A 27,964-nucleotide genomic window follows, 5' to 3' on the forward strand; every position below is an offset into this window, starting at 1 on the left:
TGGGAACCAGAATGAACTAGATAGATCCGGCTGTTGAAGAGCCCTGGGGGCACATTTTAAACCGGGGATGGGCACCATTTCCAATCCACACGGCGGCCAATCTGAGCAGGCCGGCAGAGCGAACGAACGTGTGGGCACGTGCAGGGTCTGCTACGGAGGAGGTGGGTGGGGGGAAGGAGGGGGGTCCGGTTTGCCATCTGCCCTGGCAGGGAAGGAGGGATTGGCCTTGAGCTGGCTGGGCTGGCTTCCCTTCCTTAAAGATGATTGGGACTGGAGGCTGCCTGGTCCGAGGGAACCTGTCAGTGACCTCTGGGTGGTCCTGGGATCCACCTGGCTGTGATGATCAAGCTGGTTGGACCACAGTGAGGGAGAAAGACAAAGAGCACAGACCCTTTTGGCAGGAGGGAATTAATTCACTGGCCCACTCACACCCGGGGCTTGGGGAGCGCCATCTGGGTCCCTTGGCAGCACAAATACCCCTGAAGTCGGAAGACAACCATGGGTGAGGCTGAGCTCACCTGCTGGCCAGAACTTTCCTGGTTTTGGCAATGACAAGTCTCTGAATGCTCCGTTTCTCAAGGGGACAGTCTAGGGACTACCTGCACGCTAGCAAACACTTAGTGGGTGCCTCTCGCTTGTGGACACTGCTGTGAATAAGGCATGGTTTCTGTCTTCAAATTGCTGGCAGCAGGGTGACAGAGCATATAGACTCTACAGTGCACTGAGGGAAGTACCCTACAGCAGTGACAAGCCCTACAGAGGACCAGAGGGAGAGCACCTGTCTTGGGTGGTCAGTGGACTGCTCAGAGGAAGTGATGTCTAGACCTCAAGGATGAGCAGGTGGTAACTAGGGAAGTGGGGTGAGGGAAAGGGGAGAGGCAGGCTGTCCCACTAATCTAGGCAGCACATGGGGGCTGGCACAAAGATGGTGCCCAAGGAAAATGATGGATACAAGATATATTTAAGAGGTATGTGGGAGAGAGACTGTATTCATGGTCCCAGTTTTTTGTCCCTTTCCAGCCCATATCCATGCCTTCTGATAGACCCCTCCCTTGCTGACTTGAAGCTCCACCATGAGACTTGCTTTGACCAATGGGGCAAGTAGCAAACTTGGCACAAGAGGCTTTGAATAAACTCTTCCTCTCTGGCTCCTCTGCCTCACCCATGAAAAGATGCCTAGCCTGGCCATTTGGAGGATGAGAGAGCACTGAGTCAGTTCAGCCTGAAGCCAGGCCAGACAAGGAGACAGCTCTGAGATATAGAAGAGTCCAGCCAAGATCTGCAAAGCCACCTAATTAACCTGCAGCTGAGGGCAGAGGCGTGAATGACCAAGCTGGACAAAGACTGCCCACCTCACCTACAGACCCCTGAGCTAAATAAGCATGTAATGTTTTAAGCCACCAAGTCTTGTGATTGTTCATTAAGCAGCAACAGATAACTAATATAAGATGGAACTGGCAGAGCTTGTGTATGTAACAGGTATTTAAGGCTATGACTTTTCCTCTAGGCATAGCTTTAGCTGTCATCAGAACCATGAATGTTTCTATTACTGCTGTTTTTAGTAGATATTATGCAATTTCAGTGTATTTTTTGACTCAAGTTCTTTGAGAGTTTTAATTTATAAGAGCTTTTCTTTCCCCTGTTTTGATACAAATTTCTACTTTTATTGCATGTAGTCAAAGGATGTAATCAATATTATTTCCTCTTTCTGGAATGTATTGAGGTTTTCTTTGGTAGCCTTATAGATGGTGCTCTTTTATACATGTTCCCATGATTGTTTGAAAGGAGGTACATTACATTCTATGCTTACAGCAAAGAATCTGATTCCTGAAGGCAGAAAACATACATGTACACTTCACAATGGTGGATCCCAAACTGGGATACAGACAAATTGCAGGGGTGGGTTATATTTGCATTCTCACACTGATATAAAGAAATACTTGAGACTGGGTAATTCATAAAGAAAAGAGGTTTTAATTGGTTCGTGGTTCCATGGGCTATACAGGAAGCATAGCAGCTTCCGCTCCTGGGGAGGCCTCAAGAAACTTACAATCATGGCAGAAGGTGAAGGGGAGGCAGGCACGTCTTACGTGGCCAGAGCAGGAGGAAGAGAGAGAGGGGGAAGGTGTTACATGCTTTTTTCTTTCTTTCTTTCTTTTTTTTTTTGAGATAGAGTCTCACTCGGTCGTCCAGGTCGGAGGGCAGTGGTGTGATCTTGGCTCACTGCAACCTCCTCCTCCCGGGTTCAAGCAATTCTCCTGCCTTAGCCTCCCGAGAAGCTGGGACTTCAGGCATGAGCCACCATGCCCAGTTAATTTTTGTATTTTTAGTAGAGACGGGGTTTCACCTTGTTGGCCAGGATGGTCTTGATCTCTTGACCTCATGATCTGCCCACCTCGGCCTCCCAAAGTGCTGGGATTACAGGCAAGAGCCACCACGCACTTTTAAACAACCAGATCTCATGAGAACGCACTCAGTATCATGAGAACGGCACCCAGGGAGACGGTGTTAAAGCATTCATGAGAAACCGCTCCCATGATTCAATCACCTCCTACCAGGCCCCACACTGGGGATTATTATTTGACATGAGACTTGGGGGACACAAATCCAAACCATATCATGGGGGTAGGGGAGAAGGTGCCTGGTTCAATACAGAGTCTTAAGACTCAACCTCATTAGTATTAATTCATTTGGTACAAGGAGGGCCTGGTAATTGGGATTTTACCCCCTTCCATCCCAACCATAGCCAGGTTCTATGAACCAAAGAAAGTCACTGACTGTTCTTTGAATAACATTATGCTTTATCTTTGATTGTTTATTGCTTTCGTAGACAGAGAAAGGGCCCTTAAAGTCTCTTGACTCCTCCCACTAATAGCCTTGTGAATTTGGGCAAGGCATGCCGTCTCTCTGCACCGGTTTCACTTGTCAAATGGGGACAACAACCCCATCAATTCTGGCTGTCGTGAGAACTCCCTGGCTTATAGTGCCTGGCCCAGAGTAAGGCTCAGTAATTGTGACCACTGCTGCTATGATGGCCTTGGATTCCCATGTCTGTTCGTTAGGTTCCTATGCCGGAACTGGCTTTCAGGCCTCTGCTTACAAGACAATGACCTTCTGTCTCTTGCAATGAGTTAGCATTTACAGTTGAAATGGGGCTCAGCACCCACCCACGTAGTCAGTCTTCAGCAAACCAGACATGTTTCTAGATTTCATATACATATGATGTAAGCTCACTCATTAAGCAAATATTCTTTAGCTCAGACTAAGTGTCCTGTGCTGTGCGGCTGCAAGTCATGGTCCCGCCTGAAGGCAGCCTTGCCCTCAGCTGAACCCTGTCCCCGAGATGCCTTCTCTACCTATTCCCATTCCCTGCAACTCACTCCAGGCCCCCTGGAGTGGTACCTGCCCCACTCTCAGGAACATGCTTTGAAGTTATGCTTTCATAGTTCCAAAGTCCACAAGTCTGAAATCCAGGTGTGAGCAGGGCTATGCTCCCCTGGAGGCTCTAGAGGATACTTCCTCGGCCCTTCCAGCTTCTGGTGGCTCCTGGCGTTTCTGGCCTTGGCTGCCTTGCTCTGGCCTCTGCCTTCTCTACCCATCATTGGAACCTACCCACTCTGCTACAACCACGGCTTCAAAGTCAGCCGGGGAGAGAACAGGTCGGGCTTCGTGGGGTGAGGGTGTTGTTTCTGCAGAGGTGGTGGAGGGCTGGCCACAAGGTTATCTACAAAAGTAACCAGAAGGTCCACTAGAGGAATGCTTTTCCTGGGAGTGTGGGCTGCGGGGGCGTGTCCCTGAGTGTCGGGGTATGGAGGGAGAAGAGGTGGCAGCTTCACAGGCAGCTGGGCATGGCTGCTCTCCTGCTCTTGGACCTTCAGGGGCTCTCTGCTGCCCTCAGGGTAAGTCCACCTCTCAGGGTAGCCCCTACTCACCTCCTGGGACACAGTTTAGAAGCCACGTCTTTTGGGAAGCCCTCCCCACCCTTCCTTTGGACATCTGCCCCACTTCTCCCTTGGCACCATGACCACCTGTTACTTAGCCATCTCCCAACAGACTGTGAACTTTCACAGCAGCAGTGAGCCTACTGTGTTGTATGTTTGTTTGTTTTCGAGACAGAGCCTCGCTCTGTCGCCCAGGCTGCAGTGCAGTGGTGCCATCTCAGCTCACTGCAACCTCCACCTCCCGGGCTCAAGTGATTCTCACGCCTCCTGAGTAGCTGGGACTACAGGCGCCCGCCTCATACAAAAAATGCCCAGCTCATTTTTTGTATTTTTAGTAGAGATGGGGTTTTGCCATGTTGGCTAGACTGGTCTTGAACTCCTGACCTCAAGTGATCCACCCGCCTCAACCTCCCAAACTGCTGGGATTACAGGCGTGAGCCACAGCGCCCAGCCAAGTTATGTATTTTAGTAGAGATGGGGTTTCACCATGTTGGCCAAGCTGGTCTCAAACTCCTGACCTCAAGTGATCTGCCTGCCTCAGCCTCCCAAAGTGCTGGGATTACAGGCATGAGTCACCGGGACTGGCCGATCCTGCTGTGTTGATTGCTGGATCCCTGGCCGCCAGTTCAGGGCTGGCCAATAGGAGGTGCTCATTAAATGCTTGTAGAGCAAGGAAAGGGGACTCAGATGGTCTGCAGAGGGTTGAATGGTGACCTCCCCCAAAATATACGTCCACCTGGAACCTGTAAATATGACCTTATTTGGGAAAAAAGGGTCTTTGTACATATAAGTAATGATCTTGAGATGAGATTATAGGTGCCAACTGTCCTCAGAAGAGAAAGGCAGGCTGGGCGTGGTGGCTCAGGCCTGTAATCCCAACACTTTGGGAGGCTGAGGCGGGTGGATCACCTGAGGCCAGGAGTTCAAGATCAGCCTGGCCAATGGTGAAAACTTGTCTCTACTAAAAATACAAAAATTAGTTGGGCATGGTGGCGGGCACCTGTAATCTCAGCTACTCGGGAGGCAGAGGTTTCAGGGAGCCGAGATCGTGCCATTGCACTCCAGCGTGGGTGACGGAGCAAGACTGTCTCAAAAATAAGTTGAGCAAGGATCCTCCCCTAGAGCCTTCGGAGGGAGCGTGGCCCTGCCCACACCTGGATTTCAGACCTGTGGACTCCGGAACTGTGAGAGCACAACTTTCTGTTGCTTTAAGCCCCCCAGTTTGAGGTATTTTGTTACAGCAGTCACAGGAATTAACATACTGCCCTATCAGAGAAAGCCTTTCTGAAGATCTGCGGAAAAGAAGGACATTAGGGAAAAGCCAGCCTCTATGTAGGCAACACCCCGAGGGTGCACTTGATCAGACATGAGTGAATCTACACATGGGGCGAACTTGATGCCTTATTCCCCTGGCCCCCAAAATTGGCATTTTGTCTTAATGTGTAAGCAACAAGATCCACATGTTACTTTGGAGTTTTTCACTGACAACCAACACTAGTGTCTAACACAGTGGGTTAAGAAAAGTGGGTTAACTTTTCTTGGTTTAAGAATGCGATGATGAGGCCAGGCATAGTGGCTCACACCTGTAATGCCAGAACTTTGGGAAGCCACGGCAGGAGGATTACTTGAGCCCAGGAGTTTGAGGCCAGCCTGGGCAACATAGGGAGACCCCTTCCCTAAAAAAAATTAAAAAATTAGCCGAGCATGGTGGTGCATGCCTGTAGTCCCAGCTACTCAGGAGGCTGAGGCAAGAGGATGACTTGAGCCTGGGAGGTTGAGGCTGCAGTGAGCCGTGATCACACTACTGCACTCCGGCCTGGGTGATACAGCAAGACCCAGTCTCAAAAAAAAAAAAGAAAAAAAGAAAAAAAAATCTGATGAACACATTAGATTCATGAGTCTTTTTCTTTTTTCTTTAAAATACTTTAAGTTCTGGGATACGTATGCAGAAAGTGCAGGTTTGTCACATAGGCATACATGTGCCATGGTGGTTTGCTGCACCATCTACATTAGGTATTTCTCCTAATGCTATCCCTCCCTTAGCCCTCCACCCCCGACAGGTCCCGGTGTGTGATGTTCCCTTCCCTGTGTCCATGTGTCCTCACTGTTCAACTCCCACTTATGAGTGAGAACATGTGGTGTTTGGTTTTCTGTTCCTGTGTTATTTGGCTGAGAATGCTGGTTTCCAGCTTCATCCATGTCCCTGCAAAGGACATGAACTCATTCTTTTTTACGGCTGTGATACATGAGTCTTTAAACAATACTTATGTGGGGTTAGGTTCTAATGTCAGCTCAAAAGGTGGAAATCAAGGACAGTCAAATTGACCTTGAAAATGCCCTGGGAAGACCCCAGGCAGCACCCAACGATCAGTGGCTGAGGCTGCTGGCTGCCCCCAGCATTTGTTTTCCCGCTTCCTGTAGAAGGAGGGGCTGTATGTTTTGGGGAGCACACGGCTGCCCAAGAGAAAGACCATTTCCCAGCATCTCTTGCAGCTAGGCTCAACCAGGTGACCATATTCTGGTCAAAGTGACATGAGAATGCCCAGGCTGTGTCCTTGAAGGGCAGGGCAAGCCCTCTTTTTCCTCCCCACTCCCAGTGACTGGGTGGTGGCAGCACAGCGGGGTGCTGTCTGGGCCATGGAGGCGTGTCAGAGTGACAGTTCAGAGGGGCTGGGCCCCTGCTGCTGTCAGACCAGGCCTGTTCACCTTCCAACTGTCATGTGACAGAAATCCACCTCCATCTCATTTAAGCCCACTAATGTCTGGGTCTGTCACAGGAACCAACACATTCCCTGACCTATATACACTGTTGCTCTGGGAGGCGAACACAGCAGGCTGTCCCCTAGCACTGGGGCAGCTGCTGTTCTTTGGTTGAGCATTGGGTGAAGTTGTTGACTTGTGTTCAGGGTTCACAAAATACCTCGCAGCTCACAAAGATTGCAGTGAGATGCTTACACTATGAGGGTTGGGCAATTGAGCCTAGGAATATAAAATCCTGGGAGGTGGAGGGGTTAAGGGTGCTGGACTCCTCAGCCACACATCTCAGCATCTCTGGGGAATGCAGTCTGAGAACCGTTCATGGGACGCAGTGTTTCCTGCTATCCCTTGCACGGACTGCCACATATCCAGCTTCCTGTCCTCTTCCACAAAGCCAGAAGGGAAGGAGAGGAGGATCTTTGACTGTGGAGCCACAGCCTGGGAAAGGGGACTGCCTTCTTTCTGGAACATCGGCCACGGGCTGCTCCCCTCCTTTCCTGGAGCCTCAGTTTCCTCATCTGTGCCATGGCAGTGACCGCCCCTGCCTAGTGACTCAGCTCCCACCTGCGAAAGTGCTTTGTAAACTGCAGGTGTACAAGGTGGCAGCGATGTTATCGCCTGGAATCTTTTTGGGGACCAGGAGAAGGGAGGGCTCCTGACAGTTTCCAGGAAAGGCAGGAGCAGCTGCTATCCAGAAATCTGCACAACAAAATGTCTGCTATTGGCCTAAGCCCAAGGATGGGACATGGTGGCCCCAGTGGACCGCTTCCATGAAATCTGCAATTATGGGGAAGTGGGGCTTATTAAGGAAGCTGGAGGGGAATGCGGCCCTGGCTTCTAGCAATGCTATAATTAGATTGCAGGGCCCCTTTTACTTTGCTGACGATCCAGAAGGCCTTGGCCCGGGGCTTGTGCTGAAATACCCTGGCCTCCTGGGCGGCGGGTGATGGCCCAAGCCTGTCGGGGTGCAGGAGGACACTGCCTTTATGTTAGGGGGATGGGGTAACAACAGCTGAGGCTTGTGTAGTGCTCATGTGGGGCCGGCGCCATTCTCAGCCTTCACTTCATCCTGGCATCTGCAGGAGTCTGTCCTGTTCTCGGTTCACAGGTGAGAACACAGGCACAGAGAGGTCAAGGAGGTTGCTCAAGGTCACATTGTGGCTAAGTGGCAAAGTAGTAAAGAAGGGACATGAATGATTGAAATCAGGGGTCGCCAAACCACAGCTCGTTTTTTATTTTTCCTGCTACTGTTGCCTGGTCTTGTCCATAAAGTTTTACTCAGCACATGTGCCGAGGCAGCACGGCAGAGGTGAAAGAGCCGGAACGGGGAATTCTGCACAGTGTGACCTTGTAGAAGACACTCTGGGCTTTCTAATCTGTAAAATGATGGGGGTTTGCTTTAGATCAGGGTCACCTCACTTGATGCAAAGGGCCAGATGGTAAATATTTTAGGCTTTGCAGGTCATAAGGTCTCTGTTGCTACTCAACTCTGCTACATGCAGCAACTATTGACAATATGTAAACTAATGGGCATGGCTGTATTCCAATAAAACTTTATTTACAAAACCAGGCAACAGCAGCACAAAAAAAAAAAAAAAAAAAAAGAGGGCCATGGTTTGCCAACCCCTGATTTCGATCATTCACGTCGCTTCTTTACTACTTTGCCTTACGAAATTCATGTTTTTAATACTTTTCTTTATACGAATTCACTGGTATTCCTTAGAGCTTAGCAACACCATAGGTTTGATGACCTAAACAAATACAGGTTTGTATTTGTGGCATACATGTGAAAATAAACTTGTGAGTTAAAAATTAAAAAGAAAAGTGTGTGGGCCACCTAAACCATCTCCTGAAGCACAGAGGTCCATGCTCTGTGCTTTGGGAGACATTTTTTAGTTCAATATTTATTTTTTCGAGATGGAGTCTCACTCTGTCATCCAGGCTGGAGAGCAGTGGCACGATCTCGGCTCACTGCAACCTCTACCTCCCGGGTTCAAGTGATTCTCCTGTCTCAGCCTCCCGAGTAGCTGGGACTACAGGCACGTGCCACCATGCCCGGCTAATTTTTTATATTTTTAGTAGAGATGGGGTTTCACCATGTTAGCCAGGATGGTCTCCATCTCCTGACTTTGCGATGACCCACCTTGGCCTCCCAAAGTGCTGGGATTACAGGCGTGAGCCACTGCGCCAGGCCTAGGTCAGTGTTTTTCAAATCACTGAGGAGTTGAGGGGGAAGAGGAGTCTGGGTGGGGGAGGTCAGGCCTGTACCCTGACTTGGAACAAAGCAGTTTTGCTTAATCTGTTTAAGACATTTGTTTGGGAAATGGGTTCTGGGGCCAAAGGAGTTTGGAACCATCTAGAAGTGGCTTCAAAATGAAATTGAGGCCCGTGCAGTGGCTCATGCCTGTAATCCCAGCACTTTGGGAGGACGAGGCAGGAGGATTACCTGAGGTCAGGAGTTCATGACCAGTCTGGCCAACATGGCAAAACCTCACCTCTACTAAAGATACAAAACTTAGCCAGGCATGGTGGTGCATGCCTGTAATCTCAGCTACTTGGGAGGATGAAGTGGGAGGACTGCTTGAACCCAGAGAGGCAGGGGCTGCAGTGAGCCAAGATCGCGCCACTGCACTCCAGGCTGGGCGACAGAGTGAGACTCCATCTCAAAAAAAAAATAAAAAATAAAAAAATTAACTTGAAGCATTGAAGCTATGAGACTTCCGAGGTCTGTCTACACGGGGCTGTTAGTTCCCATGCTGACTCTTAGATTTCTTTTTTTTCCCCCCCTTTTTTTTGGGAGACTGCATCTCACTCCATTGCCCAGGCTGGAGTGCGGTGGTGTGATCATGGCTCACTGCAGCCTCGACCTCCTGGGCTCAAGTGATCCTCCCACCTCAGCCTCCTGAGTAGCTGGGACCACAGGCCCACACTACCACAGCCGGCTAATGTTAAAAATTATTTGTAGAGATGGGGTCTCCCTATGTTGCCCAGGCTGGTCTCGAACTCCTGGCCTCAAAGCGATCCTCCCACCTCAGCCTCCCAAAGTGCCGGGATTACAGGAGTGAAGCACCGAGGCTGGCCCCTTTTAGATTTCTTAACCAAAGAAGGATAATTTCCTGTTATACCTCGGTCCAACCCTCTCTCCTCAACCTGAGACACGTATCCTCCGGTGTGTTCTCTACCTCTTAGCAGTCAACAGCTTACCGAGTTTAAAGCCAGTTCCTGCTTCCCTCCAAGCCAGCTCTTCCTGCAATGGTCTCAGCGCACACTAGCTTCCTTCTTCCCACTGCTTGGGCTGGAGCCAGGGCGCTAGCCTTGGTTGTGCACACCCCACAGCCAAACCTTTAGGCCACTGGCTGCATTTTCAGTCTGTCTACAGGCTTGGGCCACCTCACCCCTCCACTGCCACCTCCCTGCTCTCCTGGCCACTGCAATGGCTTTTGAACACCTGTCCCTGCTTCGGTCCTTGACCTTCTGCTATTGATCCTTAACATGGTAACATGGTGGCAGACTGGGCCGGCTCTGCTCCCCTCCACAGGCCCAGACTTGACACCCAAGCCTGAGCCGGGTTGGCAGGCCCCTGCCCACTCTCCCTGGCTTTTTCTGGGGCCCGGGCTGTCCCCCTCACTCTCCCTTGAGCACACAGAGCTGTCCCCTTCCTCCCAGCTCTGCTCACATGCCACCTCCTCAGGGAGCCCTTCCTTGACCCTGCCAGACATCCCCAGAGAGAAGGGAGCCTCAGCAGTGCCAGGGAAGCAATCCTCCACCCACTCATGTCTGGGTCTCCCCACATTTGACTACCAGCTCCTCGAGGCCAGGGAGTCTTATCTGCTGTGTCAACTCCTGCATTCCCAGCATCATGGCCATGCCTGGTGCACATAAGCTCAACACACATTTGCTGGGTGTTTCAGGTTTGAACCTCTCCCTTGCGCTCCTGGTCTGTATGAGCCCTGGAGGATGAAGCCAAGGACTCAGTCCTTGGAAGCCAACTGTCCTGAAGGTGGTCTCAGGGCTGCCCCCATCACCCCACTCTACCCTGAAAACCTATGATGCCTGGTCAATGCCTGGCACTGTCTGTCCACAGCCATAATGAGCTGCCATGCATGCCCACTGGTCCGGCACTGATGGCATTTGATATTTAAAAACAAAACAAAAAACACACTGGGGGTTCCATGGCAAGCAGGAGCTGAATAGGAGAACCTCACTGGGGGTGAGGAGAGAGAGCCCTTCACCCACACCGCCTTGAGGACAGGGCTCGAGTCGGCACACATTGGGCCTGCCCTCGCTGTAAAGAGGAGGCAGCAGTTCAGGCCCTGCAGCAGGAGCGAGAGCACAGGGTACGCCTCTAAAGCCCGGCACAGGGCCGGGCCCCCTGCATGTGGGAACTGCCCTCACTGCTCTGCGGAGGTAGGGGCTTGGGCTTGTGCCAGAGTGAGCTGAGTGTGAGCCTGGTGGCAGCCCTCTGTGCAGCGCCGTCTTGGGAATGTCACCCACCTCTCCATTTCTACATCTCCCATCAACTTACCTCTCACAGTTGCTAAAAGGACAAAGTGGGGCCACTGATTCCTTCCTCGAGTATTTACTAAGCATCTACTCCACGATGCAGCACGCACAAAACAGGCACAGACCTTGCTCTCCTGGGACTTCCGGTCCAGAGAGAGAGGTCAGACATGAAATAAAAACACAGAAACTGTTCACAGCTGTAAGGAGCTAGGGAGGTGTTCGGTGTGACGAGTGCATCTAACGAGGGGCCTGGGCTTGTCTAGGATGGGGCTTGGGAAAGTCATCTAGGCAAGGTGCCTATTTCAACGGCCTAGGCGGCATGGGTGAATAAATTATTATTATGCAAGCATTCTATTAATCTTTTATTATTAAGACGGCTGAAAAAAATGATTACATATTATTAGTGAAGCTCAGTGGAAGAGAAGTGGGTGGAAAGCTCTAACCCGAGAGGCCGCTTTCACAGGATGGGAGGATGGGTTACATTTTGCAAGGTGTACCAAAGGGTTAAAGTCATTTTCATTAAAATTTAAATTTCAGCAGGCGCTCACTCTCCCTTCCCCGTCCTTTGAACGTTTGACTGGCAACCATTTCATATTTCAATCTCGGCAGAACAAATTGAATTAGATGTTGAAACCAAGCTCGGCTCTGTTCACCAAAGCCTGCATGCTCTGCTCACACTAATCCTTTCCTAGACGCTGCGGAGCACAGACGGGCGCTGCGAGAGACGGCCGTGCACAAAAGACAAAAAAGACCAAGGCGGCAGGAAAAGGAGAGGAGGAAAAACAAGCGGGCAGAGGCCGCTGGAAATTGTCTTCCACCTGATGCATGGGGCTTAAAGCCTAGGAGACAGAGCCTGCGTCCACGCAGCAGGGAAGGCCAGTGTGGAGGCACACAGGGCGACCCGAGTTTCTGTCTTGTGTCTGGGGCACCCAGCACAGTGTCTCGCACACAGCAGATGCCCAGAAGGTGTCTGATGGATGAATGAATGAATGAATGAATGAGGGAGAGGACTCACTCTATCAGCCCGTGCCTCTAGCCTGTGCCTGTTCCTCTTCTCTGCAGAGTGGGCCCGGCTATTCTCCTCACCCTCACAACTTCCTGAGAAGTGACAGCATGCTGCGCTCAGTGGTCTCGTGGCTCTCCAGTCCCCGTGCCCAGTGCAAACCAGCGGAGGATCCCAGCTCAAGTTTCTGGGGACGAAACAGGCAGAACTCCGGGCCTGGCTTGGGATCCCAATGGCACCCCAGGATCACCCCATGTTCGCTGGCTCTTTCTTTAAACTGTGTAAGTCTGTGGAATGACCTAGAGGTGCTGACCCAGGGGCCCCAGAGTCTGGTTTTCAGAAGAGACAGTTCTGCTGCTGTGGCCACGGAGTCCTCACCCACTTGAGACCCCCCAGTTGAAAGGGTTAGGAACAGGCTGGGCATGGTGGCTCACACCTGTAATCTCAGCACTTTGGGAGAACAAGGTGGGTGGATCACTTGAGGTTGGGAGTTCAAGACCAGCCTGGCCCACATGGTGAAACCCTGTCTCTACTAAAAATACAAAAAATTAGCTGGGCGTGGTGGCTCACACCTGTAATCCCCACACTTTGGGAGGCCGAGGCAGGTGGATCACTTGAGGTCAGGAATTCGAGACCAGCCTGGTCTACATGGTGAAACCCAGTCTCTACGAAAAATACAAAATTAGCCGGGCGTGGTGGTGCACACCTGTAATCCCAGCCTTGGGAGGCTGAGGCGGGACAATCGCTTGAACCAGGGAGGTGAGCCCAGATCACACCACTGCACTCCAGCCTGGGGAACAGAGCAAGACTTTGTCTCAAAAAAAAAAAAAAAAGAAAGGGTTAGGAACAGACACACAGACACAGCAACAGACAGGCAGCTGCTCCTGGGGGGGTGCTCACCTGTTTCCCCACAACCATTGACCCATTTGGGCTTGAACTTTGGTTCTGTGCAGGAAGAGCCAGGTGCTGGTTTGCCTACTGGGGCCAGTGGGCAGGGGGGCACCTCCTACAGGCTCCTTCCTGGATCATAGGCTCCTCCCCAACATGGCACAGCGCCCTGTGAGTCCCTATCCCGCCCCAGCCTCTGGACGTGGGCCCAGCTGGCCTGACATCTGCTGGGTGCAGCCCCACAAGCTTGCCTTGTTTTGAAGTTATGTTCATAATAATGATGGCAACTACCATTACTAAGTACTCACTAGGCATGACACAGTCTGCTAACTACTTTCCATTCATGACCTTCTGTTTCTGTCTTAACCAATCCAATGAGGCAGGAATTCCTGGACCCATTTGAAAGACATGGAACGCAAGGCCTGGAGACACTGAGAGCCTAGAGATTCTAACGCAGGCCTTTGGAGTCAGGGCCTGTGCATTCCGCTCTCCTCCTCCCGTCCCCACTGTCCCTCACTCCTGTCCCTCCTCCAGGCCCCACTGTCCCTCACCCCTGTCTGTTCTCCAGGACCTGTCTGACCACCCATCTCCCTCCTGCAGTCTGACTGTGTGTATCCTAGAGTAGAGATGCCAGGGCCCTCCTCACCCATCCAGGGGTGGACCCTTGGAGACGCCAAGTGGGACAGAGGGAGAGGGCGGGATGCCTGGAGTTTCTCTTCTACCAGCCTTCCAGGCGCCCGCTAGTGCCCACTGCTGGCCAAACTGAATACAAGCCTCTTGACAAGGGAGTTTCAGAGACACAGCTCAAGGGGCCAGGCCCCTGAGACCCACAGCGGGTGGGAGACGGACGTGAGGACAGCAGAAGCGGTTCCAGCCAGCCCTCCACTCTGGAAACAGCCTGTCCCCGTTCCTCCCAGCTAACTGAGCCACACTCTGAACACCGGGTCACAGGCCTCATCCAGATGTGTGCCTCTGGCTTTTCTGAGGCACGTGTCCTACTGACCTCCCACCTCCCTGTGTCCCTTTGGCCCCTCTGGCCTCTTGGTGTCACCTCTCCTTTCCTATGCAAGTGCTCTGGTCCAGCCTGTCATGGTTCTCTTTCCTGGCTCTCTGGTGACCATATCGGCAGGGAAGGGTCACAGCCCCCTGAGATGTGGCTGAGGCAGTTTCCTGCCCCCTGCAGCAGTCAGTCCTGAGCCGGGTCAGGAGGCTCACCGCCCTGGAGGAGTGCTCCCTCCTCAGTGCCACCTCTGTGGGTTATTTCTGGAGTTTCTCTCCCAGATCTTCTGGGTGTCTGAGTCTACCAACGTCCCATCATTGCTTCAAAAACAACTGAAGCCGCCTTTCAGAAAGCTCCCGTGTCTCCCTCCCAGTGACAGTGGTGACTATCAGTCCCTTGCTGCCTTGGCTCAAAGGCTTAGAGTCTCCCAGTTCAACCCCCACATGCTGGATGGAGGAATTTCTCATAAGACGCTTTCACCAGTCCCTCTTCTCCAAAGGAAGAAGAGATGAAGCCCCTCCTCTGGGCCAGGCAAACGACTTTCCCGAGCTCCGCTTTATGGCTGCCTGGCTGTACTTTACTGCATTCTAGAACAATGATGATGATCGTAACAAAAATCTTAATTGCTTTCCTAGTTCCCGTTTAAAACAGTTATTTTTGAGGGGGTAAAAGGCTCTGGGTCACTGAGATCTTGCTCACACTCCAGGTTGTCCCCTGTACTGAGTGCTGTGACTGAGAGGGACAGGGGATGGGGGATAGGGGGTTGGGGCTGGGTGTGAAGAGGAGCTGGGTGTGGTTACTGCAGATGAACTGATCAGGAGTCTGTCTCCCTCAGTGAGGAAGCAGAAGTTAAACCGGGGCATCCAAACTTTTGGCTTCCCTGGGTCACCCTGGAAGAACTGTCTTGGACCACACATAAAATACAATAACACTAGTGATAACTGATGAACTAAAAAAAAAAAAAAAAAAAAAATTGCAAAAAAAATCTCATGTTTTAAGGAAGTTTACAAATTTGTGTTGGGCTGCATTCAAAGCCCAAGCTTGGGTTGGACAAGCGTGATTTAAGATCTCAAAGGAAAATAAAAAGGCGCCACGCAGGAAGAATGTGAGGGAAGGGCATCCCAGGCAGAGGGAAGAGGCAGCGCTAGGGCCCTGGGGTGGGAGCCTGCAGGGAGGAAGGCCGGGACAGCGAGTGCAGGGTCAGGTGAGGTGGGGCCTCGGTGCTGGGGTGAGCAGCGGGACTCGACTTTCCACGCGTCAGGGAGGCCCTAGAGAGTTTGAAGCTGCAGACTGACATGATCCAGCTCACGGATCAGTCAGGCCACACTGGCTGCACGAGGACAGCTGAGCCAAAGAGAGGAGATGAGGGTGCAGTCTGGTGGGCGCGGCATGAAGGGGCACCCCGAGATCTCTGTGGGAGTGGACTCCACTACTCCTGTGTGCTCACAGATCTGCCCCTTCCAAACAGTGCGTGCCTGGGGCAGGGGCGCAGGGGCCAGGCTCGGTATATGGTCTCTAGGCTGCCTCACTTCCCACTGCCAATTCCAGGCCAGGCCTGGCGAGTGGCTGGAAGCTCTCCCTCCTCTTGCTACCTTTCATTCTCCTACAGTTCCTGAACCTTCCCCAGCTCACCGGCTTTTTCTTTTGGCCACAGGGAAGGCAGTGACGCAGGAAGGGTTGGACAGCCCTGATTCCCATCATTTCACTGTGTGAGCCCTGGCAGGGGCCTGCAGCTGCCTGGGCCTGATAACGCTTTTGTGACGGAGATGCTACTTGCATCACCCCATTTTAAAGATGAGGAGACTGAGGACTCAGCAGGTTAAGTCACTTGCCGAGGCTCACGAGGCTGGAGAGTGGTGGACTGTTATGGAGCCCAGGCAGGTCCGAATACAGAGCCCATGTCTGCTCACCCCGCACCAAGCCCTGGATGATGCTGAATCCTGCTCTGGGGGGAGGTTCTAGAAGCATCCTCTGGGCCAGTTAAGTCAGTGCCAAAAGATGCCTGCCTCTGCACCAGGCCCGTGGGTCTACACCTGAGTTTTGGTGATCAGCCAGCCATCCCTGCTGGCTCTGGTGGTGTGGAAATGTGAGTACAAATTGTATAGACCAGAAGGTTCAGCCAGAAGGAGCCACGTGCTGCCGAACAGGACACGATCCAGCTCACGGATCTGAGCAGTGGGAAGGCATGGGGTAGGTCTCCAGCCCTGTCATTCCGCAAGACCCACGGCAACTTGGGACCCTGGTCACCTGAGGGTCGGCCTGGGTGTGGTTTAACAGAGACACTGTTCAGCCCCCACATCCAGAAGGCTGTGGTCGATGTGACTCTGTGAGCCATCCCACTATAAAAGCTGGAGAATGTGGCTGGGTGTGATGGCTCACACCTGTAATCCCAGAGCTTTGGGAGCCTAAGGTGGGAGGACCACTTGAGGCTGCAGTGAGCTATGATCATGCCACTGCACCCTGTCTCTAAAAAAATTAAAAATAAATGGCTGGGGAACGAGCCATTCTGTGTCTTTTGTTTCCACGAATTCTCAGGGATGAGCTTGGATGGCTAAGGGGGTGCCTGCCCTAGAGGACACAAGGCGCACGCTTGGTCGTGCAGGCTGCCAGCTCTGTGTGGCCTTGCCTGGGCTCTGGGCCACTCCGAAAACTGGATGAAGACTGGAACCTCATCCCCACCAAAATGCACAGACCATGTTTTATGCAGAGTCTGAAGATTCCCGAACTCTCACTTGGAGGCCCACCCAGTGATTCTAAATGAAGAAGAAAACAAAAGTGCTGATGAGAATCTTCTCTGGGCTTTACTTGGCTTGACTCACTTAATTCTGGCACTGTCTATCTGAGGTAGGCACAATTATCACCCCCATTTCCTAGAGAGAAAAACAGAGGCTCAGACAGGACGTCATTAGTCTGAGGTCGCACCTCGGGGAATGGCGATGTCTAGATTCAGACTGCAGTGAGATGCAGTGCAGTTCTTGCTCTGCCCTCTCCGTCTTGCCCTCTGCCTGGTGCTGGCACAGGCCCTTCCAGGCGGGAGGCTGGGTCTCAGGCTGGAGAAAATGTGAACACGGGCGCCTGAGAGAAGCCTGGGGATGCTGCTGGCCAGCGGAGAGGACCTTGATGCATTTCACAGGGCTCTGGGCCCGTGAGCAGAATGCGTCCACCATGAGTGACATCATTCAGCTCAGCCAGGGAGCTTGGCATCTGGGCTTGGAGCTCGATGCTTCATGAGCCGCTGGGAGGCTTCCCTGGGTGACTGAACCAGGGCTCGTGGTCCCAAGTGACGAGGATGGGGCAGGACAGAGACCAAGTCCCAAGCCGTGAACAGTCCCTTGGAAAGACATAGGTGGGAATTCTAGCTCAGCAGCCCTGGAGGGAGAGCAGGAACAGGGCTCAGCACCATGCCCAGCACTCTTCATGCATTACTGCGTTTATTTCTCTCTAAAACCTTATGAGGTAAGAACTAGCTAGCAAGGGGAAGGCTGGGCCCAAGGAGATAAGGAAACTGGGCCAGGGTCTCCCAGCTTGAACTTGGAGATGGGGTTTCATGTCCAAGCAGCCTGATGCCGGAGAGCTGGCCCTCATCCCCTTACTCTCCTGGGGTGGGGACAGGGGGAGCAGTGGTTCTAGCTCCCTGTGTAGCTGTTCCCAAGTCTCTCTTCCTAATGTGGCTGCTCCCTTGGACTCTTCCGTGTCTGCTACAGAGCAGGTGCGCAGTGTCTGCTAGAACGCGTCACTGGTGAAACCCAGGATGCCTGGGCCGCCGGGCAGTGGCCTGAGGCCTTCCTCATCCCCTGTCCCCTCCGACCTTGGACCAGTGCAGGGTGGGGCCACCTGCCGCTCCCCACCCCCACCCCCCAGCCCACATGGTGGTGAGTGCAGAAGCTGGAGCCGCTGTCCCGGTCCCCAGGGCCCCGGAGCCACGCACCCTCTCGGCGCCAGCTCACAGCTGAAGGGTCTGCTCCTCGCTGTCGCTGTCACTGCCTTCCAGCTGCTCCAGGATCTCGTCCAACACCACAGACCGCTTTTTCTTCGGGGGCTCTGTGGGAGCCCAGATGGCAAGAGAGGAGAAAAGAACAGCCGAGAGGGTTGGGAGGCAGGAAGAGAGAAATGACAGGAAGGAGGGAGAGGGGAGAGATGAGCAGAACACGGGTGCGGGGAGACAGAACAGAAGCGAGAGAATGCAAGAGAGGGAAGTGGGGGAGAGCGGAGGGAGAGAAGATAGAGAGGGAGGGGGAGAGAGGATGGGGCAATGAAGAAAGACCAGGAGTAGGGGAGAGAATCAAAGGGGAAATGAGGAGGAGAGAGAAACACTAGAGTTAGTCTCAGCATCACCATGGCGGGGCTGCCTCCCTCGCACCCCCAGAAACTCTCCTGCTTCCCTGGCCATCCCCTCCCCATCTTCTACCCGCAGGGGAAAGGATTCCCTCGAGAAAAAAGAGAGAGAGGGTCTTCTGCGCTGCTTCCTCACAGCAGGTCAGAGCTTGGCTTGGAGGAAGCTGAAACCCTTCAGAGAGGCTGGGCCAAGCAGTGGGCAACGGCTGGGGAGACAAGTAGAAGTTGTTTCTGTTTTCTTGGAGGCCAGGCTAATGGTGTAGTACATGGCTGGCATACAACAGGTGCTCAATAAGTGGTGGGTGAATAGAACAGATGCAAAGCTCAAGGATTCCAGAGGAGGTGTGGAGGGAATGACAATTAGAGGTGGCTTTGAAGAGGAGGACTATTTGACTTGGGCTTTGAAGAATGCAGAGGAGTTTTCTGTGAGGAGAGGGGATTCAGGGTCATGAAGAAAAGCATGGAGGTAGGAAAGGGCATGGTGGGCTTAGCCCCACAAGCACCTCCTAATTAGGTACCATCATGAGCCATGGCTCCACTCCTGTCAGCAACCCCACAGGCAGGTGGTATGCTGCCTCTTGCAGGAGACGGAACTGAGGCACGGACAGGCAGGTCTGAAGTCACTCAGCTAGGAAGCGGTGGAGCCAGGATTCGAACCCCAGTCACACCTAAGCCCACAGTCTTTCTGCTTTTTATGAAAGTCTCGGGTTCTAGGCAGAGAACTCCAAGGGGATCAATGGTGGCAGGAGAGGACGTGTGGGGCCCCTTGGCCCTCCAGGAAAAGAGCGAGGCTGGAATCCAGGCTGGCTTCCTCTGTCAGTCCCTCTGCTAGTCTAACCACTTGTCGATGAGCAGCCTTGCTCACAGATAAGGCTTGATTTGTACAGAGGCAGTGTAAAGAGGCTGTCCAAATCCCCTCCCTTTCCATGGCTCGAACACCTCCCCAAATAAATCACCCTGAGGCCCTTTACCTCCATTTATCCGCAGGCTGTGAGCTCCCTGGAGCTCACAGCAGCGGCCTAGCCTTTTCTACTGAGACCTCCCCAGGGCCAGCACAGTGCCTGGCCCGGAGATGAAGACTTGGTTTCCCTCTGCGTGTTCCTGGGTGAGCGATTTCACCTCTCTGAGCCTGTTTCTTCAATCTCTTCCCTCCTAAATCAATTCAAACATTGACCCCGTTTCTCATCATCTCCACGGCTGCACCCCAATCCAAGTACCTCTCAGCCCCTCACTAGAGACCCCCTCCCACCAAGGGATCCCTCTAAAACATGTGCGTCAGATCCACCACTCCCTAAGAAAGCCCCAAGTTCCTCTGGAGGCGTCACTGGAGCTGGCCCACCTCCCCCTGCTCAAGACCTTTGCACCGGCAGCACCCAGATCTCCCTCTCCCTCTACCCCTGAGCTCCAATGCCACCCCACCCCCTGGCACTTTTTATTACCCACACTGCCGCAGGCCTTTCTTTGTGTGGGATGTTGTCTCACTCACTGCTGTGTCCCTGGCCTCAGCACACTGCCTGGCACCTAGCAAGTGCTTTTGAAATATCCCAGAAAGGGGAATGAGCGGACCGAGCAAGGGTGAGAGAGAGACGGCAGAGCCTGCCCCATGGTGAGCTTGCAGAAGGTGCGGGAGGTGCCCACCTGCCTGCCACCTGAGAGCCTCAAGGCCTTGCAGCTCTACTCATCATTGTTAATCATGAAAAGGGAGAGAGGGACAGGGTGGGCTCGGGTGGTGGGGGCTGGCGGCCTGGGGCTCGGACTCCGGCTTCCTCTCCTTCCTTGTGACCTCCTAGACACTCTTGGTTTCCTTATAATCGCCAGCCCTGGACGTGCACAATGGCCTCTGGAAATTGAATTTGTGGGCAGGTAATAGGAACTGGAAAATAGAACGCAACAAAACAGGGCCCACAGGCGATCACTGACGCCCCTCCCATCTGCTAACATGAGTTGGGGATGGCAGCTCACTCCTGGGGCAGGGTCCCTGCCTTCCTGGGCCAGGCCTGGCCTGGGGTCTAAGGGATGGCCAGCGGTGGCGGTATGGGATTTTTTCTTCTCTCCCACATCCTGACAACTTGGAGGGACTGGCGAGGGGCGAGTTCTAGCCCCATCCATTGTGTCGGCTCAACCTGTAAGATAGACCTGGACTTGGGGTGCTTCTTCCCCATGCTCCTGCACCCCTGGGCCGTGCCACCATTGCCTCTGGCTTCCTCTGCCCTCCTCCCAGGAGTCTGGTCTCAAATGGCAGCCAGAGGGAGCTTGTTAAATCCTCCATCACGGCATGCCGTTCCTTTGCTCAAGCCTCCAGGGGCACCATCTCACCTGGGGAAAAGCTAAAGCTGTCACGTCGGCTGCCAGGGCTACTGAGCAGGCCCTGCCACCTCTCTGCTTCCCTCCCACTCTGCTCAGGCACTCGGGCCCCTTGCTGGCTCCTGGCTTCCAGCACTCCCACCTCAGGGCCTTGCATCTGCTGTTCCCTTGGTCTGGAATGCTCTTCCTCCACGGAGCCACTCAGGGGCCTTACCTTTTCAGTGAAGCTTCCCTCCTTATTTAAAATTCCAAGTCCTCCAGAGTGCCCTGATGTACACTTCCTAATCCCTTTCCTGTCCACTTCCCCCACAGCATGTCTCCCGGTCTCACTGTGTGTCATGTTTCCACTTTATTATCTGTCTTCCTGGCTGGAACGTCTGCTCTAGGAGGGCAGGGGTTTCTGCCTGTTTTGTCCACTGTTCCATTCCCAATGCCCAGAACTGTGCCTGGCACATAGTAGATGCTCAATAAATGTGTGCTGAGAGACTGAGGGAGTGAATGACAGGGAAAATTGAGGGTCAAGTAGTGTAGGTTGCTGAAGGACAAACAGCACCTGAGACGAGGCCAAGAGCAGTTGTTCAGAGCCTTCATCCATGCTCTCATCCCCTCACATGACGGAGACACCTGCAGCACCTGCTCTGGGTCGGGCATGGTGGGGAACAAGCCTGGCTTGGCCCCACCTAAGGCTTTCTGGTCTGGCAGGGGGAGATGGAGAAAGAACCAGATAGTTGTGCCTCAATTTCTAACCTGTAAAATGGAAATACTAGGGGTTGTGGTGAGGCTGAAATGAGTAAAAAGGGCAATGCCCAGCCCCTGGCTCAGTCGATGGTGCTGAGACCAACACCTGTGTTACTATTATTGATAGGAAAGGTGTTGACTTCGTGTCTCTCTTGGTCTTTGGGGCAGTGAGCACTCATGGGGCGGGGGCTCTTACGCGGAGCCTGGCTTTGTGGCCTTGATGAACCAAAACATCTCATTCCTCTACCTGCCAACTATGTACTCATGTATCATAAGCCAGCCTCCGTGCTCCTGGGCCTGGGATATCTGCCACGGTTCAGGCTGGGCCCCCAACTGCCCCCTGGAGGACATGTCAGGCCCCGAGTTCCCACCAAATGACACCCCGCACCTCCCGCTGGCCCTGCTTCCTTGAGGAGCACCCTGTTTGCAGCGAACAGCTGCTGAAATCCCACTTCCCCGACATCAAAAGCCTCAGTGGGTTTTCACCAAACAAACATAATGCAGAACCGGAGAAAGGTGTAAAATAAATAAACGAAACAAGCTGTGCATTTTCTTTCAGTATTACAGCTGCACCCGAAGATAAACAACAAGTGAATGTCACCAAACATCAATACCCGAGAAATTAACTTGACAAAAAGCTCAGCCGTCCCCCGACAACCCCCCAGTCCTGCCCCCCTCCCCACCAACCTCCAACCACCATTTTTGCATTTCTGGAGTTCCCACCTAATGATTTTATTTTTCAATTAATTCCTTGACAGAATGCCAGCCTGTGTCTCTCCCTTCCCTGGCTGGCGCTCTCGGCCCTGCATGGGAGGCGCAGGCAGGCAGGGAAAAAGGCGCAGGCAGGGAGAAAGGGCGGGGGGGCGGCGTCGGGAGGACAAGAGAAAGCGCTTCTTGGGGTTTTGTTCTGGAAGCAGACGTTGAGGAAAGGCAAGCCGGGGGAAAAGAGCGTGGCTGATAAGGGGAGAAGGGAGTTCTGAAAGGAACCCTGGGATGAGGCAGGCGTGAACAGTTCGGGGAGGGGAAAAGCACTGGGCCAGGAAGCCCAGGGCTGGATTCTGAGTGGAGAGGCCTGAGGTACAGGGTGGAGGGTGCTAGATGCAGGGTGCCAGGTGGGTGAGCTGCCAGGATCAAACCCTGCTGCTCCTGGCTGAGCAACCTCGGGTAAGTTGCTTCACCTCTCTGGGCTCCTCTCAGTTTCTGCAGTTACTGAATGGTGATGAAATTTACACGCCTAGGGTGTGTAAGGGTATTAAAAGAATGAATATATGTATGTAAGGCCTTCACAATAGTGCCTAGCACACGGCAAGCTGTCAATATAGGTTGGTCATTCTTACTGCTGTTGATGGAATCTGTTACTGAGAGCACGAGGGTGGGCTGCTCCCCTCCTCTATAACACGATGATAGCAAGAGCAGCTCTCCACTCTGTCTCAAAAAAAAAAAAAAAAAGTGACCAATGGGATGGAGCAGGGCCTCCCACTGTGGGCTCACAGAAGAGTGTCTGGATTCGCTGACACGATTTGCCATGAATACAGAAATCAGTGACTAATGTTCAAAAACAGGGAGATGCTACATGAGAATCTGCACCTCTCGTTTCTCTTGAACCTGGAATGGCTAATCTGTGAGTGTGGCAGACCTGTCCCCTCCCTGCCTACAGGTAACTGATGAGGCCGTGCACTAGCTGCCCCTGGAGACAGGCAGCCTCACTTATGGGGGCTTTTCTTCCTGTTCCTGGAGGCTCCTGAGTTGCTACTTCCCGAGACAGAGGATAGGCAAGGCTTCGACAAACTCCGCTAAGTCGGAGACAGAACTGATTCCAAGAGGCCAGGGTGAAGGGCAGGGGGCGGGGGCACAGGTGGGTGAGGGGAGGAAGGAGGTTGGGGCAGAGTGTGGAGGCCAGAATGAGGCACCACAATCTTCAGACTCAGTGGTGTGCAGTCCTAGGCTGCTGGGGGACACCAGCCACCTGTAGCTCCCACCCTTGGGGAGTATGAGGGTGCCATGATGTGGGTACCGCAGGGGGGCTGGGCACCCGGGGGCTGGCCTGGCTTGGGAGGCTGCCTGCTCTGGAAGGCTGGCTGAGCCAGACCCCCACCCTCAGCTGCTGGTGCCTCTGCATGGGTCTCTCCCTGTCCTCCCTGGCTTCAGATCTTGCAGCCCCCATGGGCAGAGCTCTCCTACCCAGATGGGTCTGCATCTCAGGGCTCTGTGTACAGCAGGCACACATTAGGTACGCACAGAATAAAGGGTACTCTTCAGGAGACTGGCCTGGCTCCTAAGACCAAGCCAATGTCCCTTTATTGATACAGGAGGCCGTTTTAGGGCTGTGCCTTTTTTTTTTTTTAAATAGACAGAATCACACTGTCACCCAGGTGAGTGCAGTGGAGCGATCTCGGCTCACTGCAACTTCTGCTTTCCGGGTTTGAGTGATTCTTGTGCCTCAGCCTCCCAGGTAGCTGGGATTACAGGCGTACACCACCAGGCCCAACTAATTTTTGTATTTTTAGTAGAAATGAGATTTCACCATGTTGGACATGAGCTCAAGTGATCCACCCGCCTTGGCCTCCTAACGTGCTGGGATTATAGGCATGAGCCACTACGTCTGGCCAGTTGTGCCTTTTTAAAACACAGCGAGTCCTTCTAAGAACTAGGTATGATCTGAGAGGGTCCTTGTGCAGAGCAGGTGGGCAGGAGCCTGGGCCGCAGACTGGCCTCTGCCACTGTGGGACTCCCAGGAGCTGCTAAGCTCCTTACCTCAGTGTTCCCACCTGTTAAATGGGGACGGTGCCTGCTCTGCTTATCTCATGGGGACCGTAAGGGTTCCTGCCTTCAGTCACTCTTAGCAAGCATGACCCAGCATATTCTATGTGCCAGGAATGATGCTGGGGATACGGCAGTGAACAAAACTCCACAGGATAAACTAAATCACCAGCCACGGGGGCCACACTGGGGCTCAGGGTGGACAGGACGAGGTGGGACCTGAGTGCTGCCACTTGGTGGTCCCAGCCTTCTCTGAGTTACCAAAGTTACTCTTCTGCAGACAGGACACAGTAGTAGCACCCACCACAGGGGATTTGATGAGATAAAGCATGAGAGCACTTAGCCCAGGGCCCGGCCCATTGAGGTGCCAGGCAAACATGAAAGCTAACAATCAAAGGGTCCTGTGAGGCCACCCCAGAGGACAGGCAGTGCCCAGCAAAGGGGAAATCCAGCTGCCCAAGATAAGGCTGAGGGGCGAGCCGCAGGGACCGCTCCTCAGGCGCCTGCTGGCTCTAAGCAGCAGGCTGGCTCTGGACTTTCCTACAGAAATTCCACCAGCTAGGCAACATCATTGTCCCACTTTTCAGATGAGGAAGCAGCCGCACTAGGGCTCTGAAGAGTCAAGTGGTCACACTTTCCAAGCAGGACCTTGAGCTCAGATAGGGTTGGCTCCAGCCTTGCTGGCACAGCACAGCAAAAGCCTGCCCCGCAGAGGGGGACACCAGCCCAGCCTCCCTAGGAGGGGGGTCTCAACAGGAAAAGCATGAACAGACCCAGGCTGTGTAGCAGCAATTTCCTTTTCAAAGGCCATTGGTTCTCAATCCAGCTGTCTGACAGCATCAGCTAGGAACCCACTGATGCCTGGATCCTACCTCCAGAGGTTCTGATGCAAATGGCCTGGGGTGGGCACGGGATATGATGAATGCTATGATGACTGATGTTATTAATCTTGGTGCTGAGGACCTGGGCTCCCTGAGTGGCTGGAGAGTGGGTCGGTGGGTGGAGTAACTTCCCTCTGTGCTCTGGGTGTCTGTGTGTGTGCAGAATTCTATGACTGGCCACGCACAACCCCATACACAGGGGCTGGTGAAGGTGCTGCAGCCCTGATACCCATGGAGTTACCCTGCGCTAGGGCTGTGGGTGTGGGCTACGCCTGGGGGCTTCTAGACTTGGTCCCACATGTTTGTATTAGTTACAGATACTGGGAGACCTGTGTGGGCTGGGAAGCAAGGGGAGTGTCCCAGTGAGGGTGACTCACTGCAGAGGGAAAAGGGAAAAAGAACCAGGAAAGGTGGGAAGGCATCCCCTACTCCTCTGCCTCAGGTCTGGAGGAATCTCCCAAGTCTTAGGGTTTGGTCCACATTAGTTACTGATCTCTTTTCTTTTGGCATAGGCCCTGGGTTGGAAAGCAGAGGCTGAAAGGGAGCAGCTGGTAACATCTCATAGGGCCAAGGTATAGTGGTGTCTGTACCAGGCTGTGTAAGTGCAAAGGCTCGAGGGTCCAGATAGGAATATGATGGCATCAAACAGTCCAGGGGGTCGGGGGAGACTACAGGGAGGGCTATACATTGTGCGTAAGGGGAAGCCCAGCCTTCGTATAAACGTGCAGCCATTCCTTGGGCCTGGTGCCCTGTGGGAATGTGGAACCAGGCTGGCCAAATCTGATTTTTCAGAAGAGGTCAGAATCTTGATTTTCAGGTCAAATCTTCCAGTAGGAAAATAGTGATGATTCATTCAAAACCATTGTTTTCATACCTGGTAGGCAAAATAAAGATCTAATTTCAGCCGACAACTTGCCAGTGTGGTCTCTGCTCTTTTCTCTCTCTCCTCTCTGTCTACTAAAGCCCACTACTTTCACTTGTGGTCATGAAGCAGTAATAAAAACCTTGTCTGTGTGTTTTCCTTGGGTTTCTCCGGGCTGGGCCAGCCTACAGTTCAGAAATAAAACCGGCCACCCCCTACCACCAGCTACAACCCTGGAGGGAAACCCACCCTCCTCCTGTCCCTGTTTCTAGCACTGTGGTCCCCAAGTCCCCAAACCCTCGTCCAATCCCGGCCCAGCCCCTGCCCCTCCCAAGTCGCTCTGAAATTCTCCTTCTGTCTGTTTAATTCTGTGATCGATGAGGAAGAGCACGAGAAATGGCCCGGCACAGCTGGCTTCCCCGTTAGCCCTAGCAGGGATTCCCGGCCTTGCTGGCGACGGCTGAGTGAAATGTTTGCGGAACGCAGAGAACACAAGTCAATAACAATTTAGCTGGATTGGGAGCAAGTACCTTCCCCACACGGACAGCCGCTCCCGGGGGAAGGGGAAGAGAGTGTGCGGGATATTGCCGAAGCACTTGGAATTATTTCCAAAACACCGCCCAGCGAGGCTCAGGCGTGGGGAGTGGAAGGAAGTAGGAGGGGGTGACTGGGCGATACCTGCTCCAGCTGGCCTCCAGGCCCCCCAGCCTCCCTGCACTGCTGCAGGGAGAAGGATCTTGCTCTCTGATCATGGCTCCCTGCATGGCCAGCCATGTGCACCACTTGGGCGCACACTTGGGAACTGCCTTGACCGAAAGAATTCCCTCTCCTTGATTTTTCTCCTCTGGATTCAGCCTCCAGCAGCTGAGGTAGCCAGGGGTGTGAGAAAGAGTGGGTTTCCCGGGCAACCTCAACCTCTCCTGGAACCACTTCCCAACATGACCAGGAGCTGGAGATAGGTTAAAACACACTACCCTGAACACAAAAAGTGATCATTTCTTTTTTCTTTTTTTTTTTTAGACTAAGTCTCACTCTGTTGCCCAGGCTGGAGTGCAGTGGTGTGATCTCGGCTCACTGCAACTTCTGTCTCCCGGGTTCAAGTGATTATCCTGCCTCAGCCTCCTGAGTAGCTGGGATTATGGGCGCACGCCACCACGCCTGGCTAATTTTTGTATTTTTAGAAGAGACAGGGCTTCGCTGTGTTGGCCAGGCTGGTCTCGAACTCCTGGGCTCAAGTGATCCACCCACCTTGGCCTCCCAAAGTGCTGGGATTACAGGCATGGGCCACCACTTTTGGCTGTAAAGTGATCATTTCAAAGAGGTCAGGGATAAATCACCCACATATTCCCACGCACCACCCAGTCTCGGCCTTTCCTGTCAGGACCCGCTATGGCAATCCGGGACAGTTTCCCTCTTTGCCCGCCTCCTGCTTAGGCCTTCAACACCTCTGGAGGAAGGGCTGCTACAGTCAAGTCTTCAGGAGAAACAAGAAGGACCCAGGTGAAGGAATGAAAATGTGAAGCTTACAGAAAACCTCTGTCTCCAGGTGGATGAAAGGAACCACGACCAAGGGATATTTTGAATAACAAATTCTGTGGCTTCACATCTTTGCTTGAACTTTCCTGACTGTGAATTTTAAAGCCCGATGATTATGTTTTCATGGGCAAGATCAAGGCGGCCTATTCGCAAGGGTTGATGTGGGGATAACGGGCTCTCTTGGTCTCCAGTCTTTTGAAAATGTACGGTCCTGTGAATGATTAAGTTATGGAAGTGGGGAGGGGGGGTTAACTCTTGCAGGCTTTAAATATCATCTGTCTGCTGATGACTTCCAAATTTATATCTCAGCCTAGACTTCGCCCCTGAGCTCCCAACTCATAGATCTTATCTGCCTGACATCGAGGGGAGTCCTAATAGGTGTCTCAACTTCAACACGTTCAGAACACCCCCGCCCAGCCACCTGTTCTTCCCAGCTTCCTGGGCCTCTGCTCACCA

General features: G+C 53.0%; 1 protein-coding gene across 7 annotated transcripts in view; it reads right to left on the reverse strand.

The window, feature by feature from the left end:
- RBM19 (RNA binding motif protein 19) overlaps window positions 1-27,964 on the reverse strand; it is a 218,598-nt gene that overhangs the window by 60,115 nt on the left and 130,519 nt on the right. For 3 of the 7 annotated variants that reach the window (XM_055359196.2, XM_019039152.4, XM_055359197.2), the window contains exon 24: window positions 18,021-18,133. In XM_055359196.2, the coding sequence (XP_055215171.1) occupies window positions 18,036-18,133 (98 nt within the window). In that variant the 3' untranslated portion in view covers window positions 18,021-18,035. Of the gene's footprint in view, window positions 1-2,794; window positions 16,846-16,868; window positions 17,462-17,506; window positions 17,816-18,020; window positions 18,134-27,964 lie in introns of those variants that run through there. The other 4 variants (XM_019039151.4, XM_019039150.4, XM_019039153.4 and 1 more) reach the window with 4 other exon arrangements.

Source organism: Gorilla gorilla, chromosome 10, assembly GCF_029281585.2.
Source record: "Gorilla gorilla gorilla isolate KB3781 chromosome 10, NHGRI_mGorGor1-v2.1_pri, whole genome shotgun sequence".
In the NCBI taxonomy this organism is placed as follows: domain Eukaryota; kingdom Metazoa; phylum Chordata; class Mammalia; order Primates; family Hominidae; genus Gorilla; species Gorilla gorilla.